The sequence below is a fragment of the Hyperolius riggenbachi genome, chromosome 12 (genome assembly GCF_040937935.1).
Source record: "Hyperolius riggenbachi isolate aHypRig1 chromosome 12, aHypRig1.pri, whole genome shotgun sequence".
Classification (NCBI taxonomy): domain Eukaryota; kingdom Metazoa; phylum Chordata; class Amphibia; order Anura; family Hyperoliidae; genus Hyperolius; species Hyperolius riggenbachi.
The window spans coordinates 101,486,634-101,509,270 of NC_090657.1; the positions used below are offsets into that span (position 1 = coordinate 101,486,634).

The window sequence follows — 22,637 nt, forward strand, 5'->3', positions numbered from 1 at the left end:
TGGTAACAGCTGTAAACAGCTATTTCCCACAATGCAACAAGGTTCACAGACAGGAAGCTGCCAGGAGTACCACATCCTCAGAGTTTCTTGTGGCAGGGGTTTCACCACAATATCAGTCATACAGCGCCCCCTGATGGTCTGTTTGTGAAAAGAAATAGATTTCTCATGTAAAAGTGAGTATCAGCTACTGATTGGGATGAAGTTCAATTCTTGGTCACAGTTTCTCTTTAAAGTGAACCTTAACCGAGTTAAAAAAAGAAAAAAAATGGGACAACCCAATCCTCCGGGCCCTTTCAGCCAGCCAGTTTTGTTTTCGGCAGCCCTAGCTGCACGCGACCCTCGATCGCGCTCCGTCCTGCACGTGGCTGGCCATCCTGGGCGAGGTTCCGGTTCACTTTAAAGTCTGGGACCCACTAGGGAGCTTTCAGCAACGTTTTGGAATCACCGGCAATTCCAAAAGCGCTAGGTTAATGAATTGAGGAGGTGATGCCACAGTGGAGTGGTTGTGATTGCTGCTAAATCACTTTTCAGCTGCTGTGCGAATCGTTTTTACATCGCTTTTACTACCCAAAACCACTTGCTGTACCCATGAAGCTTTTGCTAATGGAAATCGCAATCGCTTTACATATCGCTAGCACTAAATCAAAAAAACGCCAGAAATCGCTTTGGAAAATGCTGCAAAAATCACTACAAAAGCGATTAAGCAATTGCGATTTCTAATGGGCCACAGCCCAAAAAATGATTGCTGATTGGCTGCCCTAGTCTCCTGCACTTTGCCCCTCTATAATTTATGCAGTTATTGAATAATCTGATTGTTATATATGAGCAACATTAATGATATGCAGTAATATAAATACTTACACCCCCTAGAAGTGTATAGAGCACTGAATCCTCTCCATAAGTACAGAACAGATTGCGCAGCAGGTTGAAGCAAGACTTGAAGTTCTATTGAACATCCCCTCCTCCTAATTACCCGCCCCCACCACATCAATCAAACAGATTGCCTGTTCACTTGATACGCGCACCCCAGAATCTACAGATTTGGCGGCTTGAAATGAAGTGGTGCGTAAAACTGTGGGGATCGGTCACCCCAGCCTGCATGACACGCTGCAGTCACATTTACACTGTTTACGAGAATAGAAACCAGTATTTATTGTACAGGTTAAATTGCATGCTATATCCCCATTTTCATGTTGCTACTTGTAATACTGAGCTATTATTATGGCGGTTAGTGCAGAATTGTGAGGCTCTGTGTGCAGTGGGCCTGTCCTATTCTCTTACTAACAAGGTGCGTGGGAAGAGGGGACTGTCACAGTGTTTGCTCTACTCAAAGCGAATGGAAGAAAAAGATTTACCCTTTCCTGACTAAATATATGTGAGATTTGTCATCAGATGGTCACACGCTTCAGTTTAATTCAGTGTATGCTTTGCTGATCATTTATGTTGTTGCATCATGTGAAGTCATCATGCCTGATGATCCAAACTGACAGCTGAGTATCAGGACAGGATCCCACAGTGCTGGTCTCTAATGTATGGGGATCCACCCTGACAGCTGAGTATCAGGACAGGATCCCACAGTGGTGGTCTCTAATGTATAGTGAGTGATCCGCCCTGACAGCAGAGTATCAGGACAGGATCCCACAGTGCTGGTCTCTAATGTATGGGGATCCACCCTGACAGCTGAGTATCAGGACAGGATCCCACAGTGCTGGTCTCTAATGTATGGTAATCCTCCCTGACAGCTGAGTATCAGGACAGGATCCCAAAGTGGTTGTCTCTAATGCTGGGAATACACGTTTCGTTTTTGCCTTCGTTTAAACCTTCGTTTCGATTGTGCCTTTTGTCCTTTTCGATCCCGAAATAATCGATCGTACGGTTAATATCACCACCCACGGTTTCGTTTTTTTTTTCGATTCTGATGGTTTCGTTTTTCCAATGATCGAAGGCTGCAAAGAAACGAAACGTAGTACAGGGACGGACGGCATAAACGAATATATAATCAATCTGAACAGCCATAAAGCCTACCAATGGCTCGATTAGATGGATAAAGAGAAATAATATCAAACATGTTCGATCACTAGTCGTTCATTTTTGGGGTCTATTAATCGAAACTATAATGAGATTATGACTATTTTCACATACGTTTTCAACACTCGATTCGTTTACCGAACGAATCGAAGGCTAAAACGAAGGCAAAAACGAAACGTGTATTCCCAGCATAACGCATAGTGATCCACCCTGACAGCAGAGTATGATGATAGGATCCCACAGTGCTGATCTCTAATGCATGGTGATCCACCCTGACAGCAGAGTATGATGACAGGATTCCACAGTGCTGGTCTCTAATGTATGGTAATCCTCCCTGACAGCTGAGTATCAGGACAGGATCCCACAGTGCTGGTCTCTAATGAATAGTGATCCACCCTGACAACAGAGTATCAGGACATGATCCCATCAATATAACATACAGCGATCTGCCTTGTATAGATTATTAGGACATGGCGGGATCACACAGTGGTGGTCAATATATAATACTCAGTGACCCCCCCCCCCCTGACATAATGATCAGGAAAGGATCCCACAGCGCTGGTTTCTATATAATGCATTAATATACGGGTCCTTTTATAATATATTCATCTCCTCACTAAAGCTTACTCTTTTATATATACTTTTAAGTTAGCCAATAAATAGTATCATCCTGATTCAAAACTTTTTACTTTTACTGATGGCTAACACAGTACAATATTCTACTGCTACTCCTCACTATAGGTTACCAGAACAAAATTTAGTAGTGCTGGTGTCTGTATAATGTACAGCAATCTCCTGGTCCCTGAATAATGTACAGTGATCTCCTGACGATAGGTTATCAGGACAGAATCAACATAAATCAGTGATATCCTGGTCCTTATACAATGTACAGTGATCTCCTGACCATAGATTATCAAGACAGGATACTAGGCAAACGCAGGGGGGGATTGCAGCTGCCCAGAATCCCCCCTCAGACCAAGGCCAGTGCAGTGTTTGGGACAGGCACAAATTGAGACACCAGAATGTCTGCAGCTCACAGCGCTGTCCCCTTTCTTTTCCTGCTACAGTTGACTTTGGATGGAGCAGCAGCGTGTGCACAGAGCATGGAGCAGCAAGCAGCGTGTGTATAGAGCATGGAGCATTTGTATAGCAGAAGGATCAGCACTATAAATTTGCACTCCGATAAAAGTGCACATTTATTGGCTTGAAGATGGGCTGCTGCCTGAAACAGCATTAGGCCAGTGTCTGTCACCATGTTCTGAGGCACATTTTTTCTGGGAAGTGTGGATCTTGGACTCTATTCCCTCACAGACTTTTTATACAAGTCGGCCAGCAGGCATTTGACGGGTGTCTTTGGCGCCTATCTACTGCAAGTTGCTGGTCCTTGTTGCAAACGAAGTGCATTTATGGAAACTTTTTTGTATTAAACGAGCTTAAAGTTTTTCATCATATTTCTGAGTGTGCTGATCGTTCTGCTATACAAATTGTCAATTGCCACCTGATGCTCTGGTGGCTGCATCGTTGCGCCTTACATACGACTAGGGGAGTGCGGCCAGATACTACTACTTTACTATAGAGCATGGAGCAGTAGTGTGTGTACAGAGAATGGAGCAGCAGCGTGTGTATAGAGCATGGAGCAGCTCTGGGTAACTTAACAGAATCAGGCATGAGCACAGCCCTGTGCCCTGCTGTGTGAATGCTTCACTTTCCCCTTCATTAGCAATGTCAGTTGTCTTCATTATCTGCATCCAAACTGCTCCTGATTGATTCCGTTGTCAGTCGGTCAGTTGGACAGGAAATTGCATTATGTGTACCCAGCATGATGGCATATTATATTGTATTGTGCATGGCTGAGGAAGACCTTTCAGGAATCCCCCCCCCCTTAAAAATCCTGGGTGTGCCCCTGAGGATCTACATAAAGCAGTGATCTCCTGGTCCCTATACAATGTACAGTGATCTCCTGGCTATAGCTTATCAGGACAGGATCTACTTAAAGCAGTGATCTCCTGGTCCCTATACAATGTACATTTATCTCCTGACGATAGCTTATCAGCACAGGATCTACATAAAGCAGTGATCTCCTGGTCCCTATACAATGTACAGGGATTGCCTGACGATAGCTTACCAGGACAGGATCCCACAGTATTGGTTTCTACATAAAACAATGATCTCCTGGACCCTGTAGAGTTTACAGTGATCTCTTGATAATAGGCTATCAGGACAGGTGCTGATATCTGTATAATGTATCCATAGCGTAGTCCTGGTTTCTAAAATATTCAGTTATGTATGTCAGTGGTTTCCAACTATATTGCAGCATGTACCCCTTGTTAGCCTTCAACCCCCTGTGGTGTGTTACAAGACACTGAAGCGAAAAAAATTATGATATAATGAATCGGTTGTGTAGTACGGATAATTTCTAGAACATTAGTAGCAACGAAAATATTCTCATATTTTTATTTTCAGTTATATAGTTTTTTTTAAAAACATCGCATCCTTCTCTAATATTTGCAGTTTACACACTACTCAGCATTCTAAATGATTTTACAGAGCAGTCTGTGAACTTTTGAGCCCTTCTCTGCCAAGAAAAAGAAAATACTTTGACAGACAGTTGAGATAACAACCTTCAGAACACAGAGCTCTCTGCGACTTTGAAAGTCGTGGAGCTCAATGACAATTTGCATAGATAACAACTGGAGTTTCTTAACTCTTCCGGTACTGGAAACAACATTAGACTTATGTATCTGCTCCTAATGTTTTATTTCTTAGCTCTACTACACATACAAATCATTATATCATAATTTTTTTTCACTTCAGTGTCTCTTTAAGTACCACCTGAAACATTATTGTTTGTTAAAATCACTCTATAATTATGCATAAATGGTTTATAAACCTTTTCTTTTGCTTTTTTTGTCTATTAGTACTACTTATTCTTTGTTTTATTCATAGTTTTTTTTAAAGGACCACTATAGCGAAAAATGTAAGCGGTTAAAATCTGACAGATCTTTCAAGTTGTGGACTAGTCCATCTCCTCATGGGGGATTCTCTGGGTTTTCTTTGTTTTCAAAAGCTTTCATTTCATGAACAGCAGTTGCTAAGTCTAACTGCCAAAATAGAGCTGCAGCCTCCGTACTCACACATTTTTTTGGCAGTTAGGCTTAGCAACTACCGTTTACGAAATGGTTTTGAAAAAAAATGAAAGAAATACTGAGAACTCCCCATGAGGGATTAAGTAGTCCAAAACCAGTCAGATTGGAACTGCTTATTTTTAGTGGTCCTTTAAATGTCTACTATTACTATATTAAATTGACTGTGAAATGGTCATGTAACCCATGAGCACATTATAGCAGGGCTGTGGAGTTGGAGTACGGTAATTTTCGGTATCTGGGGTTGGGGTCGGTGGTTTCAATAAACTGAGGAGTCGGATGATTTTTGAACCAAATACATAGCCTATGTAAAAATTAGACTAAGGAGTTGAGGAGTCGGAGTCAGATCAATTTTGGGTAGTTGGAGTCGGAGTCGGTAGTTTCATAAACTGATGAATCGGAGCAATTTTGGGTACCTGGAGTTGGAGTTGGACTCAGTGGTTTCATAAACTGAGAAGTCGGAGTTGGAGTCGGATGATTTTTGTACCGACTCCACAGCCCTGCATTATAGGTACCCCCTGGGTAACACTTGTTGAGAAACTAGCATAATGTATGGAACATAACTATTGAGTTATTGCTAGGATGACTTTTGTGTAATAAACAGCATTCTGTAACCTGCAGATCAGGGCCATGCAGCAGGTACATCTTATGTAACTTGGAATGGATTTGTACATTTGCCTGGAAGTGTTCAGCTTCTTGCTCACAGTAGTCATGTAGATGTGTGAAGACATTTAGCACACTTTGTTGTACAGGTATTAATCGGGCGTGCCATTTCTTTGCAGAGGGAAACAAGCCAGGGCACAAATCCAGACATGCTTTTGTGTTGCACAACTAATGAGGAGGGTGTGTGCGGGAAATCAAGAAGTTTTAAATCAGGATGATACCATTTATTGGTTAACTCAAAAGAATAAAAAGTAAGCTATCAGCTAATACGTTTTCTTCAGACTCATTTCCTGTATAATTGGTATCATCCTGATTCAAAACATAGATGCAATTCACAAAGGCAAACAAGTAGTAACCACACCCACTTTTTCTGACAGAGATTAGACCAGCTGATTTCTGTCGGTTAAGTAATTCTGTGAGGTATTTTAGAAGCGAGGATGGAACCTTTTGTATTAATTATGCAGGAGTTTAAAGAGAAACTCCGACCAAGAATTGAACTTTATCCCAATCAGTAGCTGATACCTCCTTTTACATGAGAAATCTATTCCTTTTCACAAACAGACCATCAGGGGCGCTGTATGACATTGTGGTGAAACCCCTCCCACAAGAGACTCTGAGGACCATGGTACTCCTGGCAGTTTCCTGTCTGTGAACCTTGTTGCATTGTGGGAAATAGCTGTTTACAGCTGTTTCCAACTGCCAAAAAAGCATGCAGCAGCTACATCACCTGCCAACAGTAAAAATGTCACCATGTAAAAAATGTCAGAATGTCAATTAGGGATTTAAAAGATTTTACCATTGGGCAAACACTGACTAAATCTTTTATACATAATTAGTTATTACATTATTTTCACTGAAGTTCCTCTTTGATTGGGATGAAGTTCAATTCTTGGTCACGGTTTCTTTTTAATTTGTATCCAGAGGAGAGCTCATCAGAGGAGAAGGATGTCACTACTCGTTTGTAAATTGCATCTTTGATCATTTCCCCTGCTTTACCGACCTAATTAATGAATGTTTTAGACCAGGTCTAAAAACAGGTCTAAAACATTCGGTAATTATTACTGGATTCCCTTTTGATGCAACTGATTTATACCAAACCATCAATAGACTAAAAACCATCAATAGGCTAGTCTAAACTGCTTAGTGAATTGAGGTCTATGTGGGGAATCAGGGGCAGAATGAAAGGGCAGGACATGTCTTGAGATGAACACTAGATTTATGAGGAGGTGTACTTCTCCATGTCTTGGGATGGATACTAGACCTATGAGGAGGTGTACTTCTCCATGTCTTGGGATGGATACTAGACCTATGAGGGGGTGTACTTCTCCATGTCTTGGGATGGACACTAGACCTATGAGGGGGTGTACTTCTCCATGTCTTGGGATGGACACTAGACCTATGAGGGGGTGTACTTCTCCATGTCTTGGGATGGATACTAGACCTATGAGGGGGTGTACTTCTCCATGTCTTGATGGACACTAGACCTATGAGGGGGTGTACTTCTCCATGTCTTGGGATGGACACTAGACCTATGAGGAGGTGTACTTCTCCATGTCTTGGGATGAACACTAGACCTATGAGATGGTGTAATCACTATATGTCAAATATCCCTGCGCACTAACATACAAAGTACAGATAGATACACAATATCAACTGTGCTAAAATGACACGCCAGGTGTCACAAACCGTAAAACAGGTATAAGAAGTAATATAAAATTGTTAACATCAATTGGAGTCCCAGTTCATATATAGTATATCACAATGTATCCACATTCAGTAATCTGTGACCAGATCGCTGGAGTTCCCAGACAGAGGTAATCTATTCACTTGATTTCAAACTTTTATCTCCACAGCGCTCCCGTTGTCATATGTGGCTTACAAAACCTCCACCAACACCCTTCAGTGATACACTCACCAAATGGGATGGACCATTATTACAGTGGTCTCTTCTCGCATGTGGGGCATTAACTGGGCTCCCCTCACTCGATCAGACCCTCTCAGTCTTCCTGCAGATATCTTCTCCTATATACTGATCAGCACAATACCTCAGAATAATCATAATAAACCATCATCGCGCAACATTGCTTTAAAAATAAATCGTGTTTATTCATATATTGCACTCACTTTTCTTAGATGTGTCACAGAGCTTTGAGTTTTACAGCGGGCTCTCCCCGCGCGGTCTCCCGGTCTGACCGCCGTGGTATCAATCCCCGCTGCACACTCTCATCCCATGTGCCTCTCTCTCTTCATAGAATCGCCGCCACAGACTCCGTCCTCTACTAGTTTCGTTATAGACACATGACTCATCAGGAAATGTAGTCTCTGCAGCGTGCGGCATTAAAATAACCTCATTTTTTATGAGGTTATTTTAATGCTGCATGCTGCAGAGACTCCATCTCCTGATGAGTTATGTGTCGGTAACGAAACTAGTCGAGGACGGAGTCTCTGGCGGCGATTCTATGAAGTGAGAAAGGCACATGGGACAAGACTATGAGATTGTGTACTTCTCCATGTCTTGGGATGGACACTAGACCTATGAGGAGGTGTACTTCTCCATGTCTTGGGATGGACACTAGACCTATGTGGTGGTGTACTTCTCCATATCTTGAGATGAACACTAGACCTATGAGAAGGTTTACTTCTCCATGTCTTGAGATGAACACTAGACCTATAAGAAGGTGTACTTCTCCATGTCTTGAGAGACACCTATGAGGAGGTGTACTTCTATATGTCTTGAGATGCACACTAGACTGAGGAGGTGTTGTTCTTCATGTCTTGAGATGAACACTATACTGAGGTGGTGTTGTTCTTCATATTTTGAGATGAACACTATACTGAGGTGGTGTTGTTCTTCATATTTTGAGATGAACACTATACTGAGGTGGTGTTGTTCTTCATATTTTAAAGATGAACACTAGACCTATGAGGAGGTGTACTTCTATATGTCTTGAGATGAACACTAGACTGAGGAGGTGTTCTTCATGTTTTGAGATGAACTCTATACTGAGGTGATGTTGTTCATCATGTTTTAAGATGAACACTAGACCTATGAGGTGGTGTTCTTCTCCATGTCTTGGGATGGACACTAGACCTATCTGGTGGTGTACTTCTTCATGTCTTGAGATAAACACTACACCTATGAGAGGTGTACTTCTCCATGTCTTGAGATGGACAGTAGATTGAGGTGGTGTACTTCTCCATGTCTTGAGATGAACACTAGACTATGAGGAGGTATAATTCTCTGTCTCACATGGCAAAGAGAAATATGATGGCATTGACAGTTGTAAAGCAAAGTGAGCATCCTTGCTGCCTCTCCAGACATAAGTCTATCATATCACATAGGCAGGGCATCAGTACATCAGTAGACGGTTTACAAGCACCTGCAGTGGTCGAAAATCAGTTCCATCCAGTAGGTACCTGCCAGTTACATCATTTACCAGCAGTGAGATTGCCCTGCTATCGTATAAACCTAGGTTCACACATCACTTGTGCAGTGCCATGGATGGTGACAGTACAAACGCTGTCACCCTCCACGGAATGAGACACCCGGCAGACATATAAGCTGCATAAGACATGCCAAAGTAGCAGTGCTGTTATGTTCATCTTCTGTCGGTGTTCATAAAAATTGTGCTGGTTGGGACTTTGTGATTCTTTTTTCAGAACAGGGTGAACAGATATGTTTCAATCAGACTTGTGTGAATGGGCCCTATTAATAACACTGAATCCGTTCATACTGTATGTCCATTTGTCCTCCTCTCTGGGCTCCTTAATCTATTTTGGCCTTCCCTCTGGGTCAGCTTGATAGTGTACTGGTAAGTCTGCTGCCTTTGATGTGGGATTTGAGCCCTTTGATAAGGTGTTCTAATTCTGCCTCAAGCCAGTATGTATGGAGTCTAATCTATCAGTGTATGGCCACCTTAAGTGTATGGTCACCTTAAGGGCCCATTCACACTTAAAAAGCCCGAAAAAAACGTGTTGCGCAGGTGATTTTACCGCGGTTAGCTCGGTAAAATCATTGTACACGTCTGTGATTCCCGACGATCGCGATCAACGCTTGTTTAAGCACTGTACCCCGATTGCTCGAGGCAAATGCTGCAGGTAACACATTTCGCGAATGCAGAATGCCCGCAATCGGCGGCAATCGCGGCAGTGAGATCACTGCCAATCAGTTATAATTGCGTTAGTGATTTTAAAAGCGCTAGCACTTCAGCGATTAGCGGGAATCGCCCTAGTAGAGCGGGCCCTAAGAGAGGAAAGTCCATTGTAACCGAGTTTTTACATGTTAAGTAGAATGAAAGATGGCTTTTGATTTACTTGCTATAGAATTCCTCTATACATTGCTACAGCACTGTACTGAGAAAGCGCATTCATATTTTTCCTTTTCTCTCATTCTTTGCAGAATTAGCACTGGACGATTTTATCCTCACCCACACTCTGTTTCTGCCCACGGATGAACTCCTGGTCCAGCTACAGCAATAATATCCTTCTCATGTTATGCTATATGTTCCTGTTCTATTATTTGCATTGTTAGGCTTGTATGTGGCCTTGTATGCTCAGCACTGTGCAAAGAGCTGTTTTCAGATATTATGCTCCACCATTTGCAGCCTAAAAGGTTTGTTAGCCTTGTGTTTGCTGCGCGGAATGGCTTCAGTAATGTTATGACATGGTGAGCTCCTATGAGGAGACAGCCAAGGCCTCTGTATGTTCTATTCATTTAGTTTGAAATTCTCTGAAATATTAAAGCCCTTTTTTTTGTTGTAATGTGTATGGAGTGCAAATGAGGCATTAGTGGCAAATTATAGCAATTCCTTCCTCCCTCAACAAGCCACGCCCATTGGCTAGCTGTCACTATCTATAGCAGGCTTTCCTGGAACCTAAGTGTTCCTTGAGGACTCTGCTGGGGCTCCTTGGCATTTTCCCTCATCATGGGGTAAGTAAAATACAGCACATTATTATAATAGGGGGTACTGTAAAAAGAGGCACTTAATTGGGGGAATAATAATAAGCACATTAACCACTTAGGTCTATCTGGATGGAGTTATCCATCCAGATAGCCTGCCCTGCTGCAGCTGAGCCTGGCGCACTCCCACTGCCTTCCGCTGCCCCGGAGATGAATGAATGGTAACACAGATCCCATTAATTGATCTATGTCTCCGTAAGAAAAACTTCTCTGAAAAGCCGCAATTTTTCTATGCTTCACGTCATCCCTTCAGTTCCTGTAAGCGAGAGCTCTCGCTTACAGGATGAAAAAACAAAAAATGACTGTGGCCATCTTGTGGCCAAATAGTAAAACTATATCTACATACATTTTTTTTAAATATGCATAATCAATTACATTTAGAATTACATGTTTACAATTAAAAAAACAACAAAAAAACCCAACATAGTTACCTAAGGGTCTGAACTTTTTTAATATGCATGTCAAGAGAGTATATTACTATAATTTTAAAAATTATAAGCTGGTAAATAGTGATGGACGCCAGTTGAAAAAATGCACCTTTATTTCCAAATAAAATATTGATGCCATACATTGTTATAGGGACATCATTTAAATCAGGGATGCTCAAACTTTTTCGGTCAAGGGCAGGGTCAAAATTCTTCAGACTGCTGGGGGGCGGAACATACATAAAATGATGCGGAAAAACATTACAATCATTAGATTACATTAAATCTAGGTATTGATTCCCCCCAATCATGCTTGGAGGACAACTCCCAGCAGCAGCCATTCAGTTATGCGGCACCCGAAGAACGTCTTTGTGCACCAGACAGTGAAGCATACCCAGGTGACAACCTGCAGTCCAGTTGGCCAGCAGTGTCATCTGATGCTGAGTTGGAAGCCTGTGAATGACTGCTCACTGGCTTCTAAAGTATGTAGATGGGTGGTGCTAGCACTGCTATTCTATATGTGGGCCGTCAATATTTAAAGGTGCAATGGGCCTCATCTATAAGTTATACATTTTGTGTTTGGGGGCCAGTGAGAAAACCTCGGGGGGCCGCTTTAGTTTGAGGATCTCTAATAAATATGTAGGTTTTAATTATGGTAGCATGTATTATTTTAAAGCTATAATGGCTGAAAACTGAGAAATAATGATTTTTATTCATTTTTTTTCTTAATATTCCCGTTAAAATGCATTTAGAAAAAAATAATTCTTTGCAAAATGTACCACCCAAAGAAAGCCTAATTGGTGGTGGAAAAAACAAGATATAGATCAATTAATTGTGATAAGTAGTGATAAAGTTATTGGCGAATGAATGGGAGGTGAAAGTTGCTTGGATGCATAAGGTGAAACGACACTGAAGTCTGAAGTGGTTAATAAAAAGCAATAGAATAAGAAGACAGTATAATGAGAGGAACTGTAATAGGAGGTAGTGAAATAAACAGCCACACCTACTTTTAAAGACTAAGCCTCCTGCAAAATAAATGCAGGGGTTCCTCGAGATCAAAAACTTGTTTGCAGGGGTTCCTTGAGATCCAAAAGTTATTTGCAGTGGTCCTCTAGGGTAAAAAGGTTGAGAAAGGCTGAGCTATAGTAATGTGATGATGGTCACAGTATTAGTGGGTGCCAGAAGGAATTATTGGTAATTCAGTATCACAGTTTTTTAGTTTGTTAAAGCAAACCTGTGCCCCCCCCCCCCCCTCCCCTCTCTCAAAAGTTAGATACTTTTCTCTGTAGATAGAAGCCTCTGGATGCTTCCATACTCTTTGATCCTTCTTGAGCCCATTGCTGCTCACAGGGACCCTCTTTTCCTTTGCTTCCACGCTCCTGTCCATGTATGTGTGTGGTGGCACTGCACATGCTCCATAACAGGCCACGCCTGCACAGTAGCATGGAGTTGCTTGTGCACAAAGTAAAAAGCCATGCACACCTAGCTCTATGTTACTGCGCAGGCGCACCAACCTCTCCAAGGCTGTCATTGCGCATGTGCTGTGCGGCTGCACTTGTACATGGATGAGAGTATGGCCGCGTGAACCGGGCCCTTGTCAAATGGGTTCAGATGGTCCCAGCGCTGGAATGGTGAGCTCAAGGGGACAGGGGAAGCCTTTATCCAGAGGCTTCCCTGTACAGAGGTGGGTAGCTACCTTTTTAAAATGTTTGGCTTCAGGTAGGGTTTGGGGTTTGAATTAGGCCCAGGTGAAAGGTCAAGGTTACTTCTGCTGGTTATGTCACTAATTCTAAGGAATCCATGAATACTGTTTTTCAGTTGCTTATATTAGGCATCAAAATATTTCTTCTATTAAAAACACTGTGTATCAAGAATTGGTCTTTTTTAGACATTCTATTGTGTTTAAAGATAACCAGAGATGAAAATAGTAGTACAACTGATACTTACTCAGTGCTTCTTCCCGCCCCATAAACGTGTGAGTCCCTCGCCAACCTCCCGCGGTCTGCCGTTCAGCTGCGATCAGCCCCGGTAACTTGCTCAGTCACGTCAGTCCGGGTCTACTGCGCATGCACAGTAGGTTGGCGCATGCACAGAAGACGAGACTGAGCCAGTTACTGGGGCTGAACGTGGCTGAACGGCATACTGCGGGAGGTTGGCGAGGGACTCACACGTGATTATGGGGTAGGAAGAAGCCCTGAGTAAGTATTAGTTCTACTACTATTTTCATCTCTCTTTAAAGATAACACTATTGTCACAGAACCTGTAATGCAATTTCAATGTCTGTGTTAAGCTTTACTCTGCTTATAGGTCAGTTATCGAGCTGGCTAGGGAGAGTGTGCAAAATTTGAGCTGAACTAATAACTACTGAAGGGCAAATAGTGTTTCTTAACTCTTCCTGTACTGGAAACAATATGAGACTTATATCTGTGCTACTAATGTTCTGTTTCTTAGCTGTACTACACATACAAATCATTCAGATTCCCTTTCATGATTTTTTTATTTAACCTTCAGCCCAAATCTTCCTTGTTCTCCAAACCTTTTGACAAATATTTGAGAATAACGAGGATGGACAATCAGCCCCACCTTCTGCATCCAAATAATCTGGCTTTCAGGAACAATGCTAAACATAAATGTACATGATGACTGTAACCATTGTCTTTATTTGGTGTAGAGCATACATGCCACACACCGGTCCGTGGGCCAAATATGGCCCTCAGAGCCATTTAATTTGGCCCTCAAGTGGTTTGCCCACTTTGCATTACGTTTGGCCCACTCTAGACTACTAGGGAACCTATACTGGAGGTGAAGCCATAGAACACCAGGGAAGCAATATGGGGGAGGTAGGGGGAAACCACTAAACACTAGGAAACTGTATCGGGAGGGTGGGGGCCTCTAGACACCAGGGAACTGTATAGGGGAGGGAAGACCACTAGGCACCAGGGAACTGTATAGCGGTTGGAGAAGGGCCAATAGAAACCAGGGAAGTTTATAAGAGAGGAAGGTGGCCACTAGACATTGAGGTTGGCCCGCGACTAGGTCCTAGTAAACAATTTCAGCCCACTTTGCATTTGAGTTTGAAACCCCTGGTGTAGAGCTATGGTATAATGCATGCACAGAGAGTGGGCATAGCGGTATGTTCTCCCTCCTTGTAGTGCCTGCTGTAATGTACATTAGGCTCGGTTCACACTGCTGGATCAAAAAACAGTTCCGGGTAAAAACGGATCCATCAAACGGATCAGTTTGTACATTGGACATCAGTTATTCATTCATGAGTTTCGTTTCATTACCACTCCGTCAGTGTGAAGGATCCGCTCTATTTATCTATCTATCTATCTATCTATCTATCTATCTATCTATCTATCTATCTATCTATTGTACTTACCTGTCCCTGCAGTACACATGTCCATCCATGTCTCTATGTGTCTGTCTAGCTATGTAATTCTGTCTGCTAGCTATATTTAGCTATGTAATATCTGTCTGCTCATCTGTCTGCTAGCCCATTCATACATCTCCTTGTCTTTTCTATCTAATTAGCAATATCCCTGTCAGTCTATCCATCCAGCCTTGTCCCTATCTACCTACCTATAATTATCCTTCTTCCTCTCATCTGTCATCAGCTTGTCCATCGAATTCACCATCCAACACTGTGGTCTGATATCATAGTTTTCCTTAATACAAACACTTTCTGTGGCTGTAGCCGACACACATCCCCAGCATGGGAGGGCAGCGATGCCGTGCAGAAGAAGCAGGCTGTGCTCTGCGCCCTTCTGCATCTCCTGGACACCTACAAGGACTCTCTGCAGGAAGAGGAGCGAACCTTCCAGTTAATCAAGGTAAGAGTCATCTCTGAGAAGGAGGAAAGGAATCACCCTTCACAAGGACACAGAGCCACTAATTGATGCACCCAAGACAGAGGTCAAAGCTCTACACTGTTTTTAACTACTTGAGGTCAAAGGTCATTGTGTGGTAGCCTTTCTAGGGTCAAAGGGGTTGTTTAGAACTTTACTTGAGGTTAGAAGGCCACACATTACTATGGATAATGGCTTAAGGTCACGTGTTGCTGTTCCCAATGACAGAAGGTCAGTGCTATACTGGGGACAAAGCATCTCTCATTGCTGTGCAAAAGGTCACATGATCCCATGCTGCTGTACAGGGCAGCAAGGACTTGAGTGTTTCTTGTTGATGAAATTCTGACCTGACCTTCACTATTGATACAATGAGTGCCTAGCCCTGGCATAAGGCTAAGGACTTGTAAACAAGCAAATCACCAGTCACAGCTGTGCTGATCTTCAGCCACAGAGATTTTCAAGCATGACTGGAAGTCTGCAGGGTCAGTTCAGTATATGATCCAGACAACTAATCATTTCATACTTAATTCTACACCAAGAGTTTATTTTTCTGTTTATCAGCATTTAATCCCTTTGCCAGACCTTTATTTCTGTCTGTGATCCAAGATAATCCCCACTCGTTCCCTTAGCATATATATAGCTATGACTGGAATGTCCTTTCATTGTTTTTTTTTGCTGTGAAATTTCTTGTTACTCAGGTGGGCAGTCACTACCGGTAGTAAGCATATGGCGCCCTAATGCAAGTGCTGGCCCTTTATATATGACAAGAATTCTGTACACTGTGGCCAACAGTGAAAGTGGAACTGAGTGTCTTAAGTAATTCATAAAGTTAATCCATAAACACACCAAAACTGGCCCACATAAAAGGGGTAAGTAGCCCAAACCCCTTGCAGCAAAGAAAGGACACCTGCTCTGAACGGGATATGGAGGCTTACATATTTACTTCCTTTTAAATCATGCTAATTGCCTGGCTGTCCTGCTGATCCACTGCCACTAATGCTGGGTATACATGGTACGTTTGTGTACCGTGTATCGACCAGCTAATCCGGCCAGCTGATGATATTCAAGTCGCTCGACCCGCGCCCGCTCGATTCCCGCCAGCGGACAATGGCAGGGAATCGAGCGGCTGACAAGGACCGCCGGCGGGGACGAGCAGGAATCGATCCGCGGAGACGCGGCTGGGGTCGATCCGGCGGCTAATCGGCCGCCGGATCGACCCGTCTATGCCCAGCATAATACTTTAATGCTGGGAATACACCATACAATTTTTTGTTAGATTCTTCTGTTATGCCTAGTACACACCATACAATTTTCTGTTAGATTTTTATGTTAGATATTCTGTAATTCTGTTAGATTTCTCTGTTAGATTTTCAGTTAGAATGCATAATTAGATTATTTTCTGTAGAGAATGTTCATTATCTCTGGTGCATTGCCTTCTGTTTATCTCTTGCTGAGTAGAACAATGCCTAATTGCTCGGCAGATAGATGGTAAGATAGATACATTTCCAACATGTTGAACTTTATCTATCTGGCAGGTAAATCTAACAGAAAATTGTATGGTGTATTCCCAGCATTAGCCATAGTCTCTCAACAAGCATGCAGATCAGGTGCTCTGATTGAAGTCTAACTGGATTAACCGCATGCTTGTTTCAGGTGAGTGATTTAAACACTACTGTAGCCAAAGAGATCAGCAGGACAACCATGGAATGTGCATTGGTTAAAAGGAAATAAATATGGCAGCTTCCATATTTTTCTCAGTTCAGGTGTCCTTTTAGGCAATATTTCCAGCTCCAATCACAAGCTCCAAATGTGCTGAAGATGCAGTAGTTTACCTCACAACAGTCTGGTGGGGGTGGGTGAACAGAGCACAATAAAAAACTGGGGGGAGTGCATTTTGAAAAGGCGCCCTTTAAAAAGAGTGCAGGGTAATGTTGATCTTAGAATATCAGTAAATTTACCGGTATTGTTTTATCACTACCTAGTCCTGACAAGCAGTCATTTGAAAAGCAGCTGCAGCACAGAACTCCCGCTCTCTCCCAAGACTCTTCTCCATTGACTGCTCAGGCCACTCCCACTGCTGTCAGACCTGTGTGCAGCGCTATAGCTGCTATTTACATAGCGGCACCCAAATTACACCCCAAGCGCCGCTATTGACAGGTGTGTCTCTCGCGCCATTTTTACTTGCTTTGGAGCGGGAAGGGGTGGGTAAACATGGGTCACCACAGTCCTAGATTTAGATCATCTAGAGGAGTCAAAGTGCTACATCTCTCAGAGGTACTAGTGATTTTTATAGCTCAGGAAAATGTAGGCCTGCATGGAACAGTTAGGTATTGAAGAGCGAGCGGTTTGAAGAAAATCTTCCAGGACCTTCACTGATTACCTTGTTGCCCTGCAGGATTTTTACGTCTTGGTGATGCGGGACGCTCCGAACCTTCCACAGCTGGAGGGGAATGTCATTAGGCTGCATCGACTGGTGGAGACAGCTGAACTCAGGTAGAAAAACGCTTAACAGAGATTGACAGGTTGTATCCCCACAGTAACACATTCCGCATTGCCGCGCCTGGACAGGAAAGGCAAGGAATGCTTAAAGAACCACTCTACTTTTCTGGTTTTAGCACCAGGTGCTAGAGTCATTTCTGTCATAGCAGCACAGTGAAATCCTTGGCATACTTTGGGGCTTATTCATAGAGTCACTACTGTTTTGTCATCCAAGTTTCAAAATCTCTTTGTCGTTATTAAACCAAATTGAAAGAATGTTATTGGGGAAAAAATGAAATCTGATGTATAGCAAGCCGATAGTGTATACATTTTACAAAGCCACATCAATCCAACATGCATACAGCTTTTAGCCCCCCATACTTTCCTAGTGGTTCTGGGTCATCATGAGCTATCTGGGTACTCTGTAAAACTGGTCCAGGCCCTATCCCACAGAGCCATATCAATCCATACCATGCACTGATGAGGACCAACAGTCTGAAACAGGCTGCATGCATGTTGCATTGATGTGGCTCTGTGAAATGTATAAACTATAGGTTTGCAATACACCAGCAATTCTGGATGCGAGCCTGGCTTCCAGGGCATAAAGAGATGATTTGCATATTTGGGAGTGATGCATCAAAGGAAACCACATTTGCTCAATTTAAGCTAAATTATTGCAAATACCTTCTGATTTAAGAAGGCAAATGCGTTGTTTTTAGTAGGAGGGCTTTTCTGTGTCTTTTTCCCCTTACACTGTGCTGGTAATTCTCGGTCAGCATGAGCTGTCTGGATTTTCTATATTAAAGTGGAGACAGAAGCTGCGTTCACTTGGAATGGAATAACAGATCGCTAGCCATGACTGCCCCTTCTCGATAAAAACAGTATGCGGCCCAATGACTTTAATTATAGCCACTTGAAGGACAACAGAGGTGACATGATGAGATAGACGTGTATGTATAGTGCCAAGCACATAAATAACTAGGTTGTGTTCCTTTTTTTTCTTTCACTGCCTGAAAAAGTTAAACATCAGGTATGCAAGTGAAGTTTCTGCCTGAGTCGGGACCGGGTTGGACTGGGTAAAGACTCGTACACACGTCTGATGAAAGGCAACGACGGGTCCGTCGTCACCTCCCGCTGGGCGGATTTTCAGCAGACAGTACAGCGTGTGTACAGTCTGTCGGTGGACTGATAAGGCTGTTTCTGAGTGATACGCCCGGCGGATCGCTCAAAAGCAGCCTTATCAGTCCACCCGGCGGATCGCTCAGAAACAGCCTTATCAGTCCACCGACAGACTGTACACACGCTGTACTGTCTGCTGAAAACCCGGCCAGCGGGAGGTGACGACGGACCCGTCGTTGCCTTTCATCAGACGTGTACACTAGCCTTAAGACTATAGCATAACCCTCACTGATAAGTAATTACAGCCACAAAACACTTTCCTAGCAGAAAATGGCTTCTGAAAGCAGTAAAGAGATTAAAAAGGGTCAATAATTCAAAGATTTTAGCTCTGGCATACGTCAATGAATGTGTCATTGAGCAGAGACAATGAACAATAAAAACTTAAAAACTAGATTTAAATATAAAATAAAACTGTAGGATATCTAAAAAAAAATGTCATTTTTAGGAGAAGGAGGATAGATACTATTGTTTATCTCATCAGTTTATTTTTACCTCGGATGTCCTTTAACAATATTCTGTAAAGTGGCAAACTGGCGAAGAGGGCGTGTATAACAAACATCTCTGCTCTCCATTGTGACCTACAGATCTCTTTGAAAGTGGAGAATACTACTTAGTCATCTGTAAGGTGGCGATAAGGCTGATTGGCAATTTTTATAAATACAGTGATTGGAGGTGGAGCACAGTTAAATACAGTTGTTGAATGAAAATTGTCAGTCCTGTGGAAGGCAGTGATCTTGTATGAAAGTAACAATCATTCAAGGACCACATCTATGAATCTGGCAATCTGAAAAGTTTCACTGTTTTGAAGAAGCAGTTGCATTTTTCTCGCGAACAACCAGTTAGTCTTCTTTATAAGTAAGCCCATTTGTGTCAACGTAGAATGATCTGAAATGGCCCCTTTCAATACCTGACAGGTCCTCATCTGACAGCTGAGCTGCTGAATGGGAAAGGGGACAAGCTTCTATCAGCCATTACTTCTCTACACACAGCAGAAAAGTAATAGCGATAAGACATCTTGACTTGTGGATACTGTTAGCAGCATGTCAGACAGATGAGAAGCTAAGTGTTATTGCAAGGGGGCATGTTTTAACACTTTTTTACACAACTTTATTGAGAATTTTATTCTGCTGTTATTACACATACATAAATGACTATGGCTGTAGTGGCCCTTTAAAGTATTTTTAATCACAGAAGGTGGCCCATACGGCGGTCAGTGTGGTCAGGCTTAAATCAGATAACCTATTATGATATTATTTCTCTGGCACATTTGATCACTTGGATTGTTCGTCATAGTTATATGTATAACATAGTTCCCCTTACACACTGAACACAAGTTTAGAGTTCCTCTTTACATAAAACTTCAAAAAATAGAACTTAAAATCACAGTTCATCCAAATGTCATAAAGCCATAAATACCAGGTTCACACAAGCTTCTTATGGTTTTTATAAGCATTATTATAAGGCTGAGACACATAGTACCCATTACAAACAATTGGCCGACCTGTTTTTTTGAGCAAGTCTAGGTGACCTAAAATGCCCTCTCCAGATAGAACCTGGATTAGAGGATGCCCATATAGACTCCTGCTACACGAAGTGGTACAAAGTGCAATGGCTTCTCCAGTTCTCATGCAGACTTCTCTTTATATTAGTAAAGGAAGAGGCAGATGTACGTTAGGTCACATTTTACGTGTCACTTTCTTTATGCAGGCTTACAGATGGCACTGCGGCTCCATGCTCCAAACAAGTCAAGCCCCTTTTCCGTCATTTTCGGCGCATTGACTCCTGCCTGCAGCCACGGGTAGCGTTCAGGGGCTCAGATGAAAGTAAGTGACTGCATTAGCCATGACTCAGATCAGTGCTGACTGTTGCTTTGATTTGCTGCTTTTTGTTGTGCTCTGATGTTTTATGGTAAAGGTGAATTAATCTTCCCAATATGCTCGTATACTGCTAAATACTGATGTAATCTGTTTGTTTCAAGCCCAAGTCCAAGTGCATCTTTTTAATGCATGTAATAAAACAGGATTTTAAATGAAAGAGGAACTGTCATGACATGGTATTGTAGAGTGCAGTACATTATTCTGGATACAAACTTTTATATTACCTATCTTGGTTTCAGCATTAGAAACACATCCTATAGCTATATATTGCTTTATGTTGGTATACAGCCCCACCCTTCCACTGAGGCTTATCCTGCGCTGTTTATTATGTGGAATTCTCCCCCCCCCCCCCACTTCCTGGGAGATCAGGTATATTTTGTGCTGGCTTTAGAACTCTTACTTGCCAGTGCTAAAGATGTCACCACCTCTGATGAATTTGAGAAAGTAAATCAGGGAGAGGAAAGATTTTACAATGGGGAAACTGAGACTGATTTGTAAATGAATATTGTAAAACAAGAAGCAATGTTATTCATTATGATATTTTGGCTACAGTATTTCCTTAAAGGATATCTGAACTGTAATATATTTGCAAGATAAGATGAGCGTGGGCATGTATAGGAAGCAGTCCTCATGCCCATCGCTCCCCCGTCATCCTCCGTCCCTCTCCGTTCTCCAAAATGCCCCCCAACCACTTCCTGGCCGTGAGTAGGGTGCAGCCACTGGCTCAGCGGCACACGTCTTTTTATCACAAACCCACGGCTGGAAGCTTTGAATTGCGCACCCGTCGCGGGGGGGGGGGCACTCTGCACATGGCACCACGACTACGTAGTGCGCAAGCAGAGCGCATTAGTGGCTACGGGGGGCATTTTGGAGAGAGCGGAGGGGGACAGAGGAGAATGAGAGGGAGCGGTGGGCATGAATGAGGACTTCTTCTTATACATGCCTGCTCCCCCCGTATTACTAATATATATTACAGCTCAGGTACCCTTTAAGTACACTTAATAAAACTCTGCAAAAAATGTAGGTTTTTTTTCCCAGAATGTAAAATACCTGATGCACAAGTTTATAGGTTCCGCTTTGCTCCTCAGCAGCCTCTGTCTGCTCACTCCCCTCTCCCAGTCAGTCTGAAGCCACACCTCCCTACTAGAGACAGGCAGCCATAATAGGCAACCAGCAGGGTGGCATGGCTTCAATGACAATACAATAAAGATGATCAGTAAGATGCTAATAATTCTTGCTTGTGTGCAAATGTAACTGTATAAAGCTTGAAATTGGGCTAATCATGTTTAGAAGGTATTGTCCCTAATTGTTCCAATTCTAATCTGAATACAATTTGTATTAACGAGGGTTGCAAACACCCCCACCCCAGATAAAATAAACAAAACTGTCAAGAAGTAGTTAGATCCTCAAAATACAGTATATGTAAACCTTTTCTTTTCTAAAATAGGTCCCTCTATGTCCTGATTATTTTTTATCTGGTCTGGGTACCTTTGCAGGAGCTGTGCAGTACCAGCAGGATTGTGGGAAGCTTATCTCAGCATGCATATAACAGAGAGCTTCCTATTTCAGATAAGATAAGGTCTGTATGACCAGAAGGTAATTGCATCCCCCCTCCCTTTAAAGGGACACTGAGGAGTAAAAATAAACAAAATTGGTACTTACCTGGGGCTTTCTTCAGCCCACCGTAGGTAGGGAGGTCCCTCGGCATCCCCCTGGCTCCTCTCCCGGTCCCTCCCGTGATGACACGCAGCGGCCAGCGTGATGAACACGAGCGTCACCAATAAGGAAGTGGGAGCCCGACATCCGGCCCAGGTGTCGCCAGTGCTGTATGCGGCGGAGGGACCGGGAGAGGAGCCAGTAGGACGCCGGGGGACCTCACCGACCTTTGGTGGGCTGGAGAAAGCCCCAGGTAAGTACCAATTTCGTTTAGTTTTACTCCTCAGAGTCCCTTTGAAGAGTGTACACGGAGATGTAAGCCTGTTGTCTAGGGCAGGGACAGTAAGCTGTGGCAGTAGGGAGGAAAAATTAACACTGAC

The 22,637-nt window shown here is 42.9% G+C and overlaps 1 protein-coding gene across 1 annotated transcript in view; it reads left to right on the plus strand.

Moving 5' to 3' along the window:
• The window catches only part of RAPGEFL1 (Rap guanine nucleotide exchange factor like 1), a 131,555-nt gene that overhangs the window by 55,613 nt on the left and 53,305 nt on the right, over positions 1-22,637 (plus strand). Inside the window, exons 2-5 of the mRNA XM_068264590.1 lie at positions 10,234-10,312; positions 14,902-15,052; positions 17,463-17,560; positions 20,432-20,547. Coding sequence (XP_068120691.1) covers positions 10,234-10,312; positions 14,902-15,052; positions 17,463-17,560; positions 20,432-20,547 — 444 coding nt within the window. The remainder of the gene's footprint in view (positions 1-10,233; positions 10,313-14,901; positions 15,053-17,462; positions 17,561-20,431; positions 20,548-22,637) is intronic.